At 45.9% G+C, this 19,927-nt stretch overlaps 1 protein-coding gene and 1 long non-coding RNA gene across 5 annotated transcripts in view; one reads left to right on the top strand and one right to left on the bottom strand.

Moving 5' to 3' along the window:
• The window catches only part of TCAF1 (TRPM8 channel associated factor 1), a 40,864-nt gene extending 32,375 nt beyond the window's left edge, over positions 1-8,489 (top strand). For 3 of the 4 annotated variants that reach the window (XM_042926913.1, XM_042926912.1, XM_042926915.1), the window contains exons 4-9: positions 190-287; positions 1,568-1,781; positions 2,040-2,279; positions 3,585-3,922; positions 5,328-5,578; positions 8,147-8,489. In XM_042926913.1, coding sequence (XP_042782847.1) covers positions 190-287; positions 1,568-1,781; positions 2,040-2,279; positions 3,585-3,922; positions 5,328-5,578; positions 8,147-8,156 — 1,151 coding nt within the window. In that variant the 3' untranslated portion in view covers positions 8,157-8,489. Of the gene's footprint in view, positions 1-189; positions 288-1,567; positions 1,782-2,039; positions 2,280-3,584; positions 3,923-5,327; positions 5,605-8,146 lie in introns of all 4 variants that reach the window. The other variant, XM_042926914.1, reaches the window with a different exon arrangement.
• Positions 5,059-19,927, bottom strand: part of LOC122212946 — a 34,421-nt gene continuing 19,552 nt past the window's right edge. Inside the window, exon 2 of the long non-coding RNA XR_006199369.1 lies at positions 5,059-5,532. This is a non-coding gene — a long non-coding RNA (uncharacterized LOC122212946). The remainder of the gene's footprint in view (positions 5,533-19,927) is intronic.

Below are 19,927 nucleotides of genomic sequence, written 5' to 3'. Positions count from 1 at the left end.
GCCATCGCCACCCTTGGCCGTGCACTTTCCAGGAGATGGGGGTTGGGGATTTAGGTGACATTTAAGCACCTGAATCAGGGCGGCATGAAGGGAGGGAGGCGGGCGGAGCTCCAGAATGGGCTGTGGATGTGCTGGACGGAGATGGCGTCACGGAGGAGGGATAAAGTCTGCCCTTCTGTGCGTCGGCAGGCACCAGATACTGCTGGATGAGCACCGGGCTCTACATTCCTGGAAGGCAGATCATAGAGGTCTCGCTGCCTGAAGCTGCTGCCTCTGCTGATCTGAAGGTAAGGCCGGGCCCCATCTCCCATGTGACGCAGAAGCCAGAGGTCCTTGCTGTCCTGGTTGCCAGTTAAAAACCCTACTGGCCTTGTGAGGCAAGGACTTACCCCATTTTAAGGGTAAGACAACTGAGGGGGCAGGTGGATTGAAAATATTGATCTAGTACACCTGGAACTAATGTGACACTGTGTGTCAACTATACTTGGGTCGATCAGTAGATCTGATGCATTGTGGAGCCCAGGACTCAAAGCTCACCAATTGCTAGCTCTCAAGTTCTGTGCCTTTCATTCATGTCCTGCAGTGGGGAATAAGAAGGGCAGCAAACAGGAGTGCCTGGCTGGCTCACTCGGTACGCAAGCGACTCTCAATCTCAGAGTCGTGAGTTCAAGCCCCACGTTGGGCACAGAGCCTACTTAAAAAATAATAATAATAATAATTTAAAAAATAAAATGCTTCCATTAAAGTAAAATAAAATAAGGCACCACATGGAGGCATCCCGGCATACAGCAATGTTCAGTCAACCGCAGTTCCCTCTCCATGCCCATCTAACCTCCCACTGGAGCCCAAGGTCTTTCTACCTCTTCCCTGTGACACCGAAGACTGTTCCTGCTTCCCTGTTCCACCTTCAGCTCTGCCGCTGTCACACACACATATCACAAATTAAGTAGCCATCCTGCTCAGCCCCCTTGAGAGTTGTGACAGGTAGGGTCTGTTCTGTGCCTGTACCTCTCCTGGAACTCTCTAGCATCAGCCTGGGAGAACCATCCCAGGACTCTGTGAAGTACAGGGACTGCTCCACTGGCCCAGGAGGGGGGCCCCGGAGAACAGGAGGAACTGAATCTATCCTCCAGGCCATCAGCCGGTCACCCTGCCCTTCACTGGGCCTCCTCTCTAGTCAACAAAACGCAGAAGTCCGCAAGGTCCCCTCTGCCCCATTACCAATGCCAGAAGGCCACAGTGAAATAGGCAACCCAGTATCCTGTGGGTCTCAGAGACACCCAGGGGCCCGGGAGTCGGCCCTCCTCAGCATTAGCGTGTGGGTTCCACCTGGTGCCCCTCACTTCAGCGTCCCTGGGAGGACATTACACGCGGTTCAGTCCACGCGGCCCTGAGGAATGATGGAATTGCATGGGTTTGGCACACATGGTTCACGAATGGTGGAAAAACTGGGCTTGCGTGGGATCATGGCCCAGTGATCCTGACTGTCCCCACCTCCTGGGAGCCTTCCCTTTCCACCTGCACACTCCCCGAAGTGACTCTGGGCGGGGGGGATCTTCTGCTCCAGATACAGATTGGCTGCCACACGGATGACCTGACCAGAGCCAGCAAGCTGTTCCGAGGCCCGCTCGTGATCAACCGGTGCTGCCTGGACAAGCCCACGAAGTCCATCACCTGCCTCTGGGGCGGCCTCCTCTACATCATCGTGCCTCAGAGCAGCAAACTGGGCTCCGTGCCCATCACTGTGAAGGGGGCTGTGCATGCCCCATACTACAAGCTAGGTGAGCGAAAGCCGTGGGGTGCACGCCTGCGGGAATGGGTCGTCTGGGGCTGTTCGGTGTAGGAAGAGAGACACGTGGGTTGGTAGAGGGAAGGAGAGAAGGACCAAACCACATTCATGGGGAGGGACTTCACAGAAGGAGAGAGAGGGGATGTGGTTGTTCATGACCTTGCTGTTCTCCGCCTGGGCTCAGGTTGTATCTTTTCACGTTAAGGGATTTGGGAAAGTGAGTTTCAAGCCCCACGGCCTCTCTTCCCAGGGGAGACCTCGCAGGAGGAGTGGAAGAAGCGTATCCAGGAGAATCCAGGTCCCTGGGGAGAGCTGGCTACGGACAACATCATCCTGACCGTGCCAACCGCCAATCTCCGTACCCTGGAGAACCCTGAGCCATTGCTTCGCCTCTGGGATGAGGTGATGCAGGCTGTGGCGCGGCTGGGGGCCGAGCCCTTCCCTTTGCGTCTGCCCCAGAGGATCGTCGCCGACGTGCAGATCTCAGTTGGTGGGTGCCCCGGGCGAACCAGCCCTCTGTGCGCGCTCCCCTCGGGGCCTCTCCTTTTTTTTTTCCAACAGCCATCCAGTGGGTGGCCAGCTGGTTAAAAATGTTTTTCTAGCAAGACATATAAGATGTAAGTCTTGCCATATAGATGAAAAGGGGGAAAATGGATCTAAGAAAAATAGATGCAGCCATATCCCCCAACAAAAAATGGGAAACTACCTAAATGTCCAAAAGTATGGAACGGTTAAGTGATATATGGTGTGTACCTTCAACAGTCATTGAGGAAGATATTTAAAGTGATCTTTTGATGGCAGAAAGAAATATAATGGGATTATGTGACACAAAAGCAGGCTACAGAACTATATGAGCAGCACATTAAAATATGTAACAGTTGACAGGCGCTTGGGTGGCTCAGTTGGTTAAGCGTCAGACTTCAGCTCAGGTCATGATCTCACAGTTCGTGAGTTTGAGCCCCCATGAGGCTTTTCACTCTCAGCCCGGAGCCCACTTGGGATATTCTCTCTCTCCCTCTCTCTCTCTCCCTCTCTCTCTCTCTCTCTCTCTCTCTCTCTCTCTTTCTCTCTCTCCCCCACTCCCACTCTCTCTCTTCCTCTCTCAAAAATAAACATAAAGTAAAACATAAAAGTATGTAACAGTTGAAGTCAGCATGTCAAGAGAGGTCTTCAACAGCAGGAACCATTCAGAGAATAGTGCCAGGCTTTCACAGCAGCCCCAGCAGGGGATGTCAAGGAGAAAGTAAAAGTGGCAGAGGGTCTGGACCTAGGTCACAGTTGTTGGGAGAAGGAACTTAACAACTTTGAGAAGACACTGAATGAAGAGATCTGTGCCAGGGGGTTAAGAAGCCTAGAAAAACCAGGGTGGGTGTGGACATTAAAGAACGATGGAAATTTCTCTGGACCCCAGTTTTCTTGCCCTCCGGAGATGATCCCTATAAAGTAGTGTCAATGTGGGCAACTCCACATCTAAATATTGAGAAGGGGAAACCACTGTCAGGAGTTTTTCAGTTTTGAGAGAAGGGTATAATGAGACAGGTTCACATGGACAGGACACTCTCACAAAAATAGAAATTGAAGAGGAACACGAAGGGCTGTCTGTAACGTGCATCAGTCCTGCAGCCACACCCTGTCGGGTGGGAGTGGGGTGGGGGCACCCATCCACCATGAGAGGAGGGGGGAAGCCCGGGTGGGTCTTGTGTGGATCGTCCTTCTGAGCATTACGGTTTCTGGGAGTCCTGGTACAGATGCGTGGGGAGCATCCTAACCCTTCTTCCTCCCTCCTGCGGCCCAGGCTGGATGCACGCAGGGTACCCCATCATGTGCCATCTGGAGTCTGTGCAGGAGCTCATCAATGAGAAGCTCATCAGAACCAAGGGGCTGTGGGGCCCCGTCCACGAGCTCGGCCGTAACCAGCAACGGCAGGAGTGGGAGTTCCCCCCGCACACCACGGAGGCCACCTGCAACCTGTGGTGTGTTTATGTGCACGAGACGGTCCTGGGCATCCCTCGAGGCCGCGCCAATATTGCTCTGTGGCCTCCGGTTCGGGAGAAGAGGGTCCGAATCTACCTGGGCAAGGGTCCCAATGTGAAAAACTGGAATGCATGGACCGCCCTGGAAACATATCTCCAGGTACTGGGCAGCAACGGAGGGGGTTGGGAACCTCCCACTCAGGGGACCGGCAGCGCAACCTTGTCAGGTGACGCTCTAGTGACCCAGGAGACCTGACGGAGCCCAAGTGTGACAGTGCTATTTGATGAAGCCTCCCAGTGGACATGACTGCCTCAGCCCCACCCTCACACCATGATTCTGAGGAGGTTCAGTAGAGTGGATAGAAAGCACCACGAAAGCTTAAACTTGGTAGAGGCGAAAAGAGTACTTAAGTACAGTTACCATCTCTGGCTTTAAACCCAGACGTACCTGAGACTGAAGCCAAGCCGTGCCACAGAATAGCCCTCTAAAACCAAACACCCCCCCGCCCTGCCCTCCACGCACAAGATATGGGATGGGACCTGTTGTTTCCTTACAGGAGGCGGATCTTCTCCCTGCCTCAGTTTCTCCCTCTTAGGCAGTCCCAGATTCCTCACTGGCCTGGACACGAGGTTGCCCCTGCCTTTGAACTACTGTTCAACACGCCAGTTCCCTCCCCGCGGTTGCTGGGGCAGCTCCCAGCTCACCGGGCAGCGTCTCACCACCTGGGATTCTGGAACTCGGCCTCCAGCCAGGCACACTCTATTCTGGTTCTTGCTCTGTTCGAATCCGCTGCCCTGAGAACAACAGTGAGAGTGCCTGCAGACCTTAACCTTGTCGTTGGGCCGCTTTCACCCCAGGGACAAAAGGTGCTCACGTGTGAAATCCAGCTGACGCTGTTCCAGAGAATGGCTAATGTCCGTCCCAACAGTAAAGCGCCATAACCCAGCCTCACGTGGGCTGTTGCCAGTGGCCTCAGGACAGCTGCCTTCTCCTAAAACTATGTCTTACGTAACTTAATTCTAGCCACCTAGACTGTACATAATCTTCTGTGTCTATAGGACTCACCTTCTTTTCCCTAAAGGCCATGTTCCTAGCCTTGCAGATTGACATAGGCCTGTGGCCGATGCAGGCTAACGTCAGGGTAAGGGTGGAGGTTCCCCAACTATTGGGGTTTAACTTTGCAACTGTTGAAGATACAAGGATTTTTTTCCACGTCAGCCTGTTTTGAATCCTTGTGTGATATCCTGTGGACGCTTTCACGATCTAGTGAGCTACATGAATAACAATACTGGTGGTAAATACTGATGATAACCTTTACAGTTATTACCACAGCCATCATTTATTGAGTGTCTGCTCGGTGCTGAGCACCGTGCTAGCTCAGAGGCCCTTCCGAAGATAAGATCAAGGATGGCCCATGAGGCCAGCAGCCACAACGGGAGACAGGGTCAGTGACAGAGATGAAACTTGTGTTTCAGAGGTTAAATACATTAATTTACTGTAGTGTCTGCTGGGCCTTCTTTCTGTGGATTAAATGTCTCATCTTGCTGCTGCTTTCTCTTCCCAGCTACAGGAGGCCTTTGGGTGGGAGCCGTTCATCCGTCTCTTCACTGAGTACAGGAACCAGACCAACTTGCCCACAGACAATGTTGACAAAATGAATCTGTGGGTGAAGATGTTCTCCCACCAAGTGCAGAAGAATCTGGCTCCGTTCTTTGAGGCCTGGGCCTGGCCTATCCAGAAGGAAGTGGCTACCAGCCTGGCCTATCTGCCTGAATGGAAGGAAAATATTATGAAATTATACCTCCTCACACAGATGTAAGGAGTGCCCAGCGAGGTGGCAGGTAGAGAGGTTTGGGGAAGTAGGCAGAGATGGGGATTCAGTCCTCGACCTCTGTCTCTTAGGGTCCTAGCCTTGCCCTCTCAGCTCCCTGCCCCTGTAACTGACTGCCTGGCTCCATCCCTAGAAAGTGGGTTAAGAACACAGCAAAAAGGAGAATCCTAATTTCTCAGGAGCAAGGCCTTCTGTTTGTGAGTCTCGTTCCTCTGCTCTCAGCTGTCAGATTCCCTCCTGGCCCTATACTGGCCTGGTTCTGAGAGCTTTGACACCTGCCTTCATGCCAGCCCTTGGCTCACCACTGGGGGCCATGGCCCTTAGGGGGAGGTCCTCATTCTGACATCCTGAGGACTCTCTGGTCTTGTATGTTTTGACCAGCTGCTCCAAAAACCTGACCCTAGAATCTACTACAGCACAAATTTACCAGGATAACCAGATAGTTCCTTGATATTCTGTGTCTTAGGTCGTTTTCCAAGAGCATGAGACGCAATCTAGTGTACCAGAAAGAGCCCATAGCTGGGGTTAGCTCTTGGGAAAGTCACTGTAGCTCTATGAGTGTGAGGTGAGGACAAAAATCCCTGCCTCACAGGGTGGTCGTGAAGACTCAGACCAATAGCTCTGAAGAGGCCTGCAAATACAGTACTTGCACGTCTCAGAGACTGCTCCGCGTTCTGCTGGCCCACGGAGTAGTGAGCTTAGTACGTCCTCTTTTCTCGCCACAGCCTGGAGGTTAAGACCATCATCTCTCACAGCAGACTCCTTGCGTCCAAACCTGGTTCTTCCACCTGTTAGTCACGTGACTCTGGGCAAACTGCTTATAAAATGGGATCTATTTCATAGAATTATTGTGAGGATTAAATTTTAGCACCTCTAAAAGGAATTGGGACAGTACCAGGCAGTTGGCAGGTACTGAGAAAGTGTCAGCTTCTGTTGTTACTGTCTAATGAATTCGGTATCATTGTAGAGCTAGACCGCCCTTTTAGATGGCATTTACAGATGGCAGTGTGATCTGTCCCATCGCATCCTACACTTTATACACCAGCCTCTGAAAGCATTGTGGAATCTTGCTTCAGCATCTACAGGATCCACAGGCTCTAAATCCACAGTGGGGTTTTAATAGCTACTTGGGGTTTGGTCTCTTCATTCAGTTCCACCTTTCAGGTAAAAGCCCTTCCTTGATTAGATCAAGAGTGGAAGTCACTTGAAAAACTAGAACAAATCCGTGAGGGTGTTTGTCTAGCAAACAATGGGCACCTGGCTTAGTGATGGTATCTATATTTCCAGAGTGGCACAGATTCCTATCGCTGCCAGAGTTCCTTACCAGTTTGGCAGATAAAGTCCACACACACAGAGAAATCTTTATTTCAGAACCAGCTAACTGGATATGACTGACCCAAATTTCATTTAATTACAATGCAAAGACTTTCTTAAGTTTTCTTCTGATCTTATTCACAACCTCCCATTTTCTGTGTAATTTGAAGTAGAGTTGAGGCTCTGGGATTAATTCGTACACCCAGCCAGTTTCCTTTAGATCACTTCTATTCATTTAGTTGTTTTAATACACTATTTTATTCACTTTGTTAGGAACTGGGTGGAGGCATAGGCAATAAGATTGGACCCACAGAGTATTCTTCTGTGGATTCCTTTATTATGTCATTTCTCAGTCCTAGAATTATTTTCCTCTATCATGAATGTCTTCCTCTAGATGCTTTAAACGTAGATGTTGGACGTTCATTCAACATTTGAAAAAATCCTGTCAGTTAGAGGGTTTTTGAGTGTGTGCCAAATAACATACTTGTTTTTTGTTTTTAATATAGATTAATTTAATCGTCACAATAATCTGATGAAGTGGAAATGTATCGCTCCCATTTCAGGAATAAGTGAGCTGAATTTTATGGAGATCAAGTAAAGTGCCTGAGGCTACATTGCTAACAGGTGGTAGACCTGGGATTCGAACCAGGGCCCTCTGATTACAGAATGGTGTTAGTAACGAAAGTGCTTTGAATAAGCAAATCAGTGAGTAAATGAAACCAGCCAGCAAACAGAAGGACCTTTATGTCCTTCTTGCCAGCTTTTTGGCTGCTTGTGCTCACCCCCCATCCAATTTTATCAGAACAGAAAGTCCCTTTGTTTACCCCAAATGCCAGTTCAAAGCAAGAATCTACGGTAGGCTCCTAAAGTGTTTCCCAAAGACAGTGTGGGTCTTTCAGGTTCAGTTTATTCAGGTTTCACACATTATCTCTAGGGCACCATGAACGCATTCTAGTAGCTTACTGGGTTTTGAATGATGGGTTATTTTGGTAAAGTGCCTGACTCCCAGAAGTCCCAGACATTGCATGTTCTCAGTGAGGAAATCAGATTCTTAGTCCTCTAGAATAATATTTGTATGCATTCTGGCCCTCTTTAGTTCATTTTTAGCATTGCGGCCCCGGGGACCTCTTAATTATATAAAGCTATTCATGTCACTCTTGTGTCTAAAAGCTTCCAGTGGGACTTTGAATTTAAGATGATGAACTAAGCATATAAGTTTACTTCCCCTCCCTCCCCAGGCCCCACTGAAATTGAAGTCAAGAAATGCAAAAGAGGATTGACACATCTCAGCAAAGAAAATGGAACAGATTTGATAATAACTGAAGAAGATCTCAACACATTTCTGGAAGAGAGAAGGTGGATGAAGCATGATAATGAATGAAAGAGTGAAGGTGTCTTTCAGACAGAATAGACGCTGATCTGAACAACCTAATCCCAAAGAAACATGAGCACCTGAAGAGTCTATAGAGTTATACCTTATACCCATTGTAAATCTGAACCCCGTCCTATCCTACCCCAACCATTGTGCAGAACACAGGCAGTATTGCGATTGGTACCCATTAAAAATCTGTTGTTCTTGTTGTTGTTGTTGTTTGTACAGAAGTTGATTAAGCTGCCTGAGGAGAGGTAGAAGTTGGTGCCCCAGAATAAGATTTCTCTTTTTTGGAAATAAGTGACTCCCCACCCCCCCAGTCTATCAGCTAATTCTCTGTCAAAATCCCTCTGCAAATGCCCAAGTGCTTCTAGATCCAGAAGAGGCTTAACTAGAGAAACAGACCCAGCCATACAATGGCAGAGGATACCCACGCCAATTCCTATAGAAGTTAACAGTTATATTGATTCTTAAATGCAAACGGTCAGCCCAGTAGTTTGGGCATTAGGAGGTGGAGGGGGAGGACCAGGGGAGAAGCATGTAAGAAAAATAACCAGTGAGAATTGGGAGACTTGAAAAATACAACCAACTCTAGAGGAAACAAAGTGAACATGGTGAACAAAGTGAACATGAAAACAGAAGGCTACAAAGGAAAGAAAAACTGAATAAAAAGAGCCCTTTGAAAGTGAAATAAAACTACCCAAAATATTCAGTAGACAGGCTAGAAAATAAAGTTGAGGGCAACTCCCTAGATACACAACAAAAAGAAACAGTAGAAAAAATGAAGGAAAGAGATCTAGTCAATCAATATCTAAGCATTAGGACTTTTTGGAAAAGAGAACATACAAAATCTAGGTGAAGAAATTTTTTAAAAATTGAAGAACAGAAAGAACTAAGTCTCCAGATGGAGGTACCCTGATACCACCTATATCTAGACACGATCTTGTGAAGTTTTGGAATATTAAGGAAAGAGGGAAGATATTACAAGTGCCCAAAGAGAAAATAAAGTCATCATAATTAGCTCAACTAAAAAGGGATGAGAAATAGACTGGCAGCAGATTTTTCATCAGCAACGCTGAGTGCTAGAAGCCAATGGAGCAGTTTCTTCCCTTATGGGAAATATTTGGATCCCGGATAACCTAGCAAGCCAAACTGTCAAGAGTGACGTCAAAATAAAGACATTTTCTGACGGGCAAGTTTTCAGAAAGTCTACCTACTTTGCACCCTTACTAAGAAAGTACCTTGAGGAAGTTCTCCAAGAAAATGAGGAAGAAGACCAGGAAAGAAGAAGAAATGGAATCCAGGAAACAATGGACCTCACCTAGGATGTCTCACTCTACAGTGACAGTTGTCCAGCAGGATGCCTCACTCTAGAGTGACAGTCCAGCAGGATGTGTCACTCTAGAGTGACAGCTGTCCCAGCAGGATGCCTCACTCTAGCAGACCCATTTCAGATGAGAGCACACAGTCTCAGGCTCTTTGGGAAGAATATACATTCTGCTCCACAGATCGTATCATTGAGAAGCTGCAATGTTTGAAAATATGGAAGACATACATGCTTCAGTCGGCAAAAAGAAAACGGAAGTATGTCGAGACATTCAGGTCCAACTGTGAAACAAAAACTCGTGGAATGTACGAAGAGATGCAATTTGACATTGGCGGTAGGTACCTTTCCTTACAAGTGGCATAGGAATCATGAACACTGGGTTTTGAATGGCAAAAAAATGCCCTCGCATCTACTCGGCTCTCGGTAAACACTATTTACCTAGACAAAATAATGTAGATGCTGTCTGTTGGTATTCAGTGTTCTGATCAGCCTAGAGACAAAACATGAGAAGCTTAATTTTTTATTCAGAACTGAAATGGAATATAACGAATCCTGACAAGCTCAGAAACAAGAGAACAGAAAGAGGTTGAGAATTGGTTGGGGGAGGAGGGGTGGAAGGAAGAGATGGGCCACTTCTGCATTCACAGCGAGAATGAGAAGATGAAGTCTGCAGTTAATGGAACAAGAACTAGAGGGCAGTATACTGTCCAAAGTTATAAATGAAATCAACAGAAGTCTTAAAAATGGCATTATCTATCGAAAGCTTGGGAAAGGACAGGCAAAGGAAAGGTGGGGATAGTGTAAGTTAAATCCTTATCTTTTGTAATGGGGAATTATTAAAGATTGTCTAAAGTTAATAAGTCAAGAATTATTGTTCAGACATATTATTTAATGTTAGCAAGTTAGTTAACAGAAGATCTAAAAATAGAAAATGTTAAATGCATTGCCTCTAGGGAACGGGGCTAGGGTTAAAGAGGGTGGGGTGGGAAACCGTGTTTTTCATTTTAAGTCCTTCTGTACTATTTAATTTTTTACCTTGTGCATGTATTACTTTGAAAAATTTTTAATAAACTCAAATAAAAATTCTCCAGTGACTTCATATTGACTAAGATATGCTCCAGACCAAACCCTTACAATGGCTTATGAGGCCCTCAGATATTTGGATCCACCCAGTGTGTCCAGGTTCATTGTTCTTCCCATTACTCTCTAGGTCCGGCCATTATTCACACTTCACCTTCCCTTGTTGCTGCAGGTGTTCCACAAAAAACAAAGCTTGTCCCTGATCTCACCATGTAACTGAGATTAAGCTTACTCTCTAGCAGAGTTTTAATATTCATTGAGTGAAGGAACACTCAACAGGTGTTGCATGAAGATTGCCAACCAGTGTTCTCTCCCAAGAAGGCATGATACTTGTCCCTATTCTATTCCAGGGAACATCTCAAGATCATAATGGGGCTGTAAGTCTTCCTGCATTCCTATTCATTTGACGATTTGGGTAAGTTTTAGTCTTAGATGAGACCAGGTCATGTCAGAAGATTTCTATCCGTCAGTCTCCTTGTTATGTTCTTTGCCACTTTGCTTGAACATCATAATCTGTTTTCTCCAATTCTCCCTCTGCCTCCCACCCCCGTATTTTGGAGAGGCAGTCAACTATGTAGGAGAAATCTTCAGGCTCCCAAATTTCTTGTGTTTTGCTATCTTCATCTCTTGGTGGCTCTTCCTTCCCCACTAGTTTACTTTCTTCTGTTGTCCAACTCCCAAGGCCAGGTGGAGCTCTCTAAGGAACATTGGCCTTACAGCCATATATATTGGCCTTACACATTAGGCTGCTATATTTAGTCCCTAAACCAATGTCCTCACATTGGTGAGTCGCAACCTCACCTAAGGTATATGCTAGCAAGCCACTAGGTAAGTAGATATGGCATTAGATGTTGACTGGTTTTGCTGGCAGAAGTAACACATTCTATGCCTTCTTTCAAGATGACATCACTTTTAGGTTCTTTATTCCTTCAATGCTTTTGGACCTCTACTTAGCTTCCATTTTGAAAAGGATTTCTTTCTTTGACCCTCATCATTAGAGTCAGAAGTGTGGTAGAGAAGGTTTGGGTGGGAGGGTGATCCTCTACTTTTCAAGCATCTTCTAACTACACACACACACTCCACATCTAATTCAAGAGAGCTATAGAAATGCTACTGATTCATTTGGATTCTTACACATTTGAATGCTATAAAGAAGCATTTCTTTGAGAGGAAAGGTTGTGTACATTGTTATTGGCAATGTTCTCATGCTGGATGCTTAGTTTTATAGGTGCTCATTATATTAGGAAAAAAATAGAATAAATGAGTAAATTAGAAACAAAACAATCATTGATCAGTGATGACAGTTATCAGGAGCCAAGGACTATGTTAACACAAGCATGTGTACATGAAGGTCATTAAAATGTTACTTCTGTTCATCTGAACTATAAAGGAACTCAAATATACATAATTAAGAAATATGTACGTGTGGGTACTAAAAATTTCTTTGCATGAACTGCCTTAAATTTGGCATAAAGTTCACTGTCACAGACCGCCAAAATTATTTAGTATAATTTGAGTTCAGAGATAGTACAGGTGGGTGGGTGGGAGAATGTTGAGGGTGGGAGCCAGGAGGGCAAAATGATCAAATGTAAAACATAAAGACAACCAAATCAAGGAGTCCAGGAGAGGCCCCACAGACCGAGACATCCTCCCCCTTCCCCAACGCAACCTGTAATTCTGGGCCCAAGTATATATAACTGGCTATACCTATGCCAAGTCCTGTTATCTGTGAAGTGTTTGCTTTAAGTAAGAGCCAAGTACCCGGAAGAGGTCATGAGCTCTCCTTGTAGCCTCCATCAAGGTAGCGAGTGGGAGAGGCCAACTCCAATTTTTTGTTTTATTTTTTAACAGTTTCTCCTGTGGTTCTTACTGTCAGAGCAGCTTGGGGGCCACACAAAGGAAGCAATAGTAAGTCGTAATCAAGGTTTCTGATATTTATTCACAAGACATTTGGCACTGTGAGCTGGTCCGTTGGTAACAGTCAAAATCTAGAGCAGACAAATCTCAGATCCCCGTAGGAAATGGAGATTAAACTATAAAAAGGTGAACAGTGACTCACATCAGTAGTGTCGGAGTGACCTTTGGATAACGCCTACTGGGTCTCTGGTACTGGATGAAGAAGAGAATTTAATGGGATGGATGGGATGGGGAGGGGTGAATATCCTCAGGTCTAACAGATGATGGTATTGATGCCCTCCAGCCAAAGACCACCAGGAGCACCCCTCTAGCTGAACAAGCTGGGTAACTCATTGCGGCTAGGGAAAAGCACACACTGCAGGGAACTGGACATCTCAGTAAAAGGTGTTTAAAAGAAACGACTAGAGAATTTGGCTTTGGGTGAATCATTCTGGGGAGGGTCTAAGGAAGCAAGGCTTTGTTCTGGATTGGATGCTGTCAAGACGCAGGGGCAATTCTATGATTGTCTCAGGAAATCTCATCTATTGGTAAAGGGATGCCTACAGTGGCCATAGAGCCAGAACTGGTCTCTGAAAAAGTAGCAGGTCCTCATTTTAGGTAAGAGAGAGGGATATTTGGTATTTTGAGGTTGCCCAGAGATCTTGCTCTTGTTGCCTTATCATGGTCTCAGAGTGATCTTGTTTGACGTGGATGTTCCATGGAATGGTTTATGTACAAAGGGGAAAAACAGCGCCTAGCTGTATCAGACAGGCTCCTGATGTCAGGAGCTGCTTTTTTTTTTCTTTCACAGTGCTAGAGGATGAAATGAAGAGCCTCTGCTCCTCTTACACAAGATTAAAATATGCATTTCTCTTGACTGAGCATACGGATATGTTGGGGAAAAAAATAGTATCACAAGGTGCCCAAGAGCAACCCCTGGAAAGGGTGGTTCCCTAATGATTCCCTAGACTTGGAGCAAGTCTTGGTTGTAATTCAAAATGAGGCTGGGACCACAAGTTAATACTAACAGGCCACTTACTCTCTGAAACATTCCCACTTTTGAAATGTAGGTTCCCTGAGCCATTCCTGAGAAGAATACAAAGTAGGCATTAGGGAAGCAGTTTGCTTTTACCTAACAGGAAGAACATAACAGTAAGATACCATTACAATCCGTCTAAATGCACTTGCTAGTTGAGCCACACAGGAAAAATTGGAATTTAAAACAGAAACTGAAAGGTGCCTTTATGTTAGTTAGATATATAATGCTTTCGGGGCACCTGGCTGGCTCAGTTAAGCGTCTGACTCTTGACTTGGGCTCAAGTCATGATCTTATTATGTTTCATGAAATTGAGCCCCTCATCAGGCTCTGTGCTGACAGCACAGAGCCTGCTTGGGATTCTCTCCCTCTCTGCCCCTCCCCTGCTTGCTGTGTACACACTCTCTCTCTCAAAAATAAGTCAACTTTTAAAAAAAAGTATATGTAAAAAAGATCTATAGTGCTTTGATAAAAGGAGTAGCAGAAACCATTTTCTCCAGGGCTCAAACTTCCCTTATGGAGCTCATAGTCTCTGGGAGATAGGAGAGCAAAGCAGTAAAGATCTGTGGCCTCACTGAGATTTTAATATTTTTTAGCATAAAACTAAATGAAACCACTGGAAAAGTGCTTTACCAAGTTAAATTAAAATTCTTCGTGTTTGATCTGCCCTCTTTTAAGAAATGTTCAAAGAGGGGCACCTGGGTGGCTCTGTCGGTTAAGCATCTGACTTCAGCTCAGGTCGTGATCTCACAGTTGGTGAGTCCAAGCCCCTCATCGGGCTCTGTGCTAACAGCTTAGAGCCTGGAACCTGCTTCAGATTCTGTGTCTCCTTCTCTCTCTGCCCCTCCCCCATTTGCACTCTGTCTCTCTCTCTCAAAAATAAACATTAAAAAAAGTTTTAAAAAAAGAAATGTTCAAAGAAATGTTCCCTAAACATTCATAAAATCATTATAAAATTTTGGCTTCTGTAAGATGCATGTCCCACATTTGGGCATCTCCTTCCAATCTGGCCACTGGGTCACCTATAAATTCACTCAATAAACATTTATTGAACACCTACTACAATGCTAGTTAGAGGGTCTGGAAATACACAATAAACATAATAAAGCACCTGTCTTCATAGTGCTTATGTTCCAGTTTGAACATTAAAATGAACAAATAAACATATATCGAGTATGTTGAAGTATAAAACAAAGTTAAGACAGAGGAGTGTTCTGGGGAGGAGGGCACTGGACAAGGGGTGTGTTTGCTGTTTTATGCAGTGAGGTCCAGGAAAGCCTCTCTGATAAAGGGGAGATGTGGCAGATTCTTGAAGGAAATGAGGGAGCAAAGCATGCAGATACTTCAAGGCAAAGAGAGGTAAAATTAGACTTGGCATACTGAGAGCAGCAAGACAGACAAGAGTTTCATCCCCGTAAGAGTCCATAGCTATTTCTTGGATATAAGCTTTAATTTCTGACCTTAGCCTTATGACAGAACCCACTGACTTAATGGAAACTCACAACTTTTGAGTATCTCTCCTCAAACTTCAAAGTCAAAGCACACTTCTCACTCTGAAATATCCCTGTGACTGAGGAGTATGAGGGGCTCATCTTAGTGGCTGCTGTGACCTCTACCAAAGGTACTGAATGAAGACATGCCTTTAACTTTTATATACAAAGTTCTGGGTCCCTGTTGATGGCCTGATGGATCCAGTAACAAGTGGACTTTGGAACCACATTCATGGGAGAAAACTGATTTGGAAGCAAATGACTAAATTTGCACAGCAGTGCAAGTTTTAGACTTCCATACTGATGTCCATTAGGACAAATGTGTCATGGGAAACAGCCTCAGTTATCCTTGGCCTCCTAGTCCATATCCCTCTTCCCCTGCTAAGCTGTATAATATCCGTTTGACCTTGGTTAAAATTAAAAGACACATGGGGGCACCTGGGTGGCTCAGTAGGTTGAGCATCTGACTCTTGGTTTCGGCTCAGGTCACGAGCTCACGGTTCGTGAGATGGAGGTCCACACCAGGCTCTGCACTGACAGCACGGAGCCTGCTTGGGATTCTCTCTCTCCTTCTCTTTCTGATCCTCCCCCACTCACACATACACACACACACACACACACACACACAAACACACACACACTCTCTAAGTAAATATATAAACTTAAAAAAATGAAAAGATACTTGGATCATAAGTATCGATATAAAATGAAAAACCTTGAGAGGAAAACCTTGATATTACAGTAATTCTCAGAATAAATCAATTTGGAAATAATTGTTTATATTGCAGAAAAATCTAAAAAATAATGTTGTTGATCCCATAAGACTGGTGGCTTTGATATTCCTTCTCTACGTGGATTTTATTGTAGAGATATTGGCCTTCAGTGACTCCCAATTCCCATACAGCAGCCCATCTGGCATCTTGACATCTGCGACCCTTGTGGGTTTGTGCATGAAGACAGATAAACCACACTGGTGTGGATACAATTATAGAAACTGGGTCTGTTGTATACCTACCTAATGGGTCTGATATTTCAGAGCCAGAGGAAAAACATCCACACTCAGCCTTGGGCTAAGTCAGCTCCACTGGCTCCGGGACAACTGAAATCTTCAGTACAAAACCAACCGTTATGGAGATGGGACAAGTTTGGAAATGTATGAAGACTCCTCTCTTGTTGCTGATGTGAAGAAGACATCTTCAGAATGGACATCTGTGGAGTGGTAGTGGTATGTTCCAAGACACCCCCTGTGACTGCAATATTACTGCTCCTGCCACATACGTCCCACATCCTTACGATCCAAAAAGAAAATATAGGCCCAGGTTGGGGAACCTGGCTGGCTCGGTCGGTAAAGCATGTGACTCCTGATCTCGGGGTTGTGAGTGTGTTGGGTGTAGAGATTACTTAAAATAAATAAATTTTAAAAAATAGGCCTAGGTTAATTTCACAAAGACGCCACAGGAGAAAATGAAAGCTCTTCTAACTGCGATTAAGCGCTGGCCATCTGTCAAGAGTAGCAGCAAATTCCAGCCTCACTGCTTTAAATAAATAGGCAGGCAGGAACTTGCCCTAGAGATAGACCATGCTATGATCTGAATGAGGGTTATCATACATGTACTAAAGAATGAAAAAATGTAGTCGGTGAGGCTTTCCTACATGCTCTCAAGTTAACGGCTTTGCTCTTTACTCCCACTAAGGCACAATTTTGATCAGTGCACTTGAGCATTTTAACTTTAGGAGATATCCTTGTAACAGTACATGTGTTAGCCTGGATCCTCCAAGCAGTAGAAGCCAAGATGAGGTCAGATGCACAAGAGATTTATCTCAAGGGAAACATCTGTGAGAGAAAATGGAGAGGGACCAGAAGAGGCTGGGAGAGCCATGGGACCGTGAGGGAGGTTTCATCCTCTGAAGGAAGAGAGCAAACGCAGGAAAAGCTTCTGTGGGGCAGGTCTCAGAGAAAGTCCTGTCAAGGCCAATAGGAGTCCTTGAGCCAAAGTCACCCATCAGAAGAGTCCCATGTACCCCAGGAATGGGCCTGCCTCAATAGCCCGAGTACACTTAATCACCAGCCAGGAGAATCCACGGCCCAGCACCCAGGATTCCAGGGTGCACCAGCTGTGGCCGCCTGTCACTTACATACTCGCTCCTTGCAGTTGGAGATCGGAGTGGAGCCTTTTCATGGCCCAGTACTTATTCTTCAAACAGCTGCGGACACCTGTTCTGGATCATCTTAAATAGTGACTTAGTAACCCTCCCCAGCGACTCATACCAATAAATGCGCATAGGTGCATTCAACCATCTCTATTCCTAAATTAGACCATGGCTAATCCTTCCCAGATTCTTGAGGCCCTTCAGGGAAAGAATATATGGGACCACATTAAGTTTAACTCAGAGCTAAAAATAATTGAAGAAGGAAGTCAGTGACTATTAATGCTAGCCCATAATTAGAAAGCTTAGGTATTAGGTAACCCCTGCATTTGGCTTTGTGAGAAAATGGAATTACTGCAAGAGTTTTCCTCTGTTTGACAAAAACGGGCTGGTGTACCAGTGGTTAACAGTAAAAGTTCTGATCCCTATGCCCCTTGCATGTGCTAGACAATTAAGTATCATATTGCTCGTGTATACGTATTAGGTATAACCCAGAAGGAGTCAGTCATTGTAGCACAAAGGACAGGGGTTGGCATGCTTGGCCTGAGCTAGGACAGACCCACACGTGGACCTGGAAATGGTTCCATCTCCCCTGCATCTTAAGGAAGAGGGAGAAGGAGATTATCTAACAAAAATGGGATCTGCTGAGAAAGGGCAGTAGAGGTGGGGTAGGGAATAGATGTGGAGGAGGGACTCTCCACGTTTACGACACGGCATTTCTTAAAAACCTTCCTCCAGACTGCAGACTACAATCCAAACTCCTGGGTTGCCATCCAAATTCACTCCCACAAGCGCGGTTCACAAATTTCGGTCACAATGAACATTTTGTCTTTCTCAGACCAAGCTTTCACAAGGACATCTCCATGCTGTGGACTACGATGTGGCCTCATGTTATAATGCCCTTGACTCTTGTCTGCTCACAAATCACATTTATGTTTTTCAAAGCTAAGTTTTAGTGGCTCCGTCCCTGTAAGTTCATCTCTGATGACTAAAAATAATGGCCTCTTCCCTTCTCTTTCCTGGCACTGATTTTTCAGCTGATTATGACACCTACATAAATCCTTACGGTATTACAGCTCTTTCGTGTCTACTGTCTTCTTAGATTTACTGACTACAGTATCATCTCCATCTCCCAGAGCACCCCACAGAGTATGTGCCCGGTGAGAATATGCTGATTTTCATGGAGGAGTCTCTGTTTTCCCCTAGGCTGGAGGAAGGGTCTGGAGGTCTGCACATGAGCAATGACCCTTTAGTCTGACCCGTGTTGGCCACCATCTTTCATTTGCTAGGTTTTAAATGGACCTTTGTGCTGTTTCTTATGTTGTTTTGTTTCCATTCTTCAGCCAACTTCTGTTCCCAAATGGAGGTACCCTAATGACCACAGGTACCATTTGCTCGCTGGCCCTGAAAAATTCACCTTTATTTGAAGCCCTTTCTTCTATTAGATCAACACCAAAAATACTCACAGGTGTCTTACTAGAATCGTGGCACTTGACCATAAAGTGGGACACTGATGTAGGCAGAGACTGGTTAAAACCTTAGAGCGCAAACACAAAAGGGCCCCTAGACTCCTCATTTGACATGGAACTTTCCTGACACACTCCCTCAGTGGCTGGCTCCCACCTTACTTCTCCAAGGTTTGTTTCCTGGTATGAAACCTATGAATTCAACTAACCCCAGCTCACATTGGGCTTCCACCCTGAAGTATTCTCAAATTCGGATAGGTCTTAGCCAAATCGCGTGCCTTGTATAGGTTTCTCCTTGCCTCTTCCATCTGAAACCTGACTGCATTTGGTCCTCTACCAAACAAATTTCTGCTAGTCCTCCAAAGACGCGGTTATTTACTAGTTCAGTACACATTTCTTGAACGTTCACTATATGCTTATTCGCTTATTCAATCACACACTTTCATGCAATTATTAAGAAACGGAAGCCTGCTACGTGACAAATGAAGCTCGGCAGTGAGGATGCAATGACGGACACGACGGAGACAGATGGCACACTCAGCAAGAGAGCCTATGGGAGAAACCAACGGTAATCGGTGGTCATACAAGCAAGTGTGGAGTGGCAACCTGGGAAAGAAGAAGAAAGAGAGGTGTCTGGTGTGGTCGGAAGCAGGATTTGGTATAATCTGGAGGTTAGGAAATTCTTTTCGAGGCAAGTGACTGCTGCGCTAAGGTAAGAAAAAGCGTCGCTTTCTAAGAGAAGAAAATTTCACTTTCCTAGGAAGGAGTGTTGCACACTGAATACACTTAAAGAAAACCCCTGAAACAAGAATATCTTTGGCACCGATGTCTCTTCTACTCCCAGACGCAGTACTAGCTTGAGTGTCCTGCACAGCCTGGAAACCCCACGAGCACGGGCTGCGCGGGCGGGTGCTGACCACCAGGAGGCAGCCTTTCAACGCAGGAAACTATTCTCTGGCGCTGCACCCCACCACTGGAGGGGAGGGAGGCGCTTCCACGCCAAAACCCCTAGGCGCTGGGTTACGCTGTCGTCGGGCGTTGCTTGCCCCGAATCTGGTTTACTAGAGACCTGGCGTTTGCTTTCCGGCAAAGCTCCCCTCTCGTACCCCAGAACTCTCGGAGGGCCTGAGAGAGCCTCTTTCCGCCCGAACCCCGCAGATCGAGGAACTCCACCTCCTGGGAGCATGAGTCACGCACCCTGATG

Source organism: Panthera leo, chromosome A2 (genome assembly GCF_018350215.1).
Source record: "Panthera leo isolate Ple1 chromosome A2, P.leo_Ple1_pat1.1, whole genome shotgun sequence".
In the NCBI taxonomy this organism is placed as follows: domain Eukaryota; kingdom Metazoa; phylum Chordata; class Mammalia; order Carnivora; family Felidae; genus Panthera; species Panthera leo.
The sequence above is the reverse complement of the archived record's forward strand: the minus strand, read 5'-3'. Positions and strand labels throughout refer to the sequence as shown.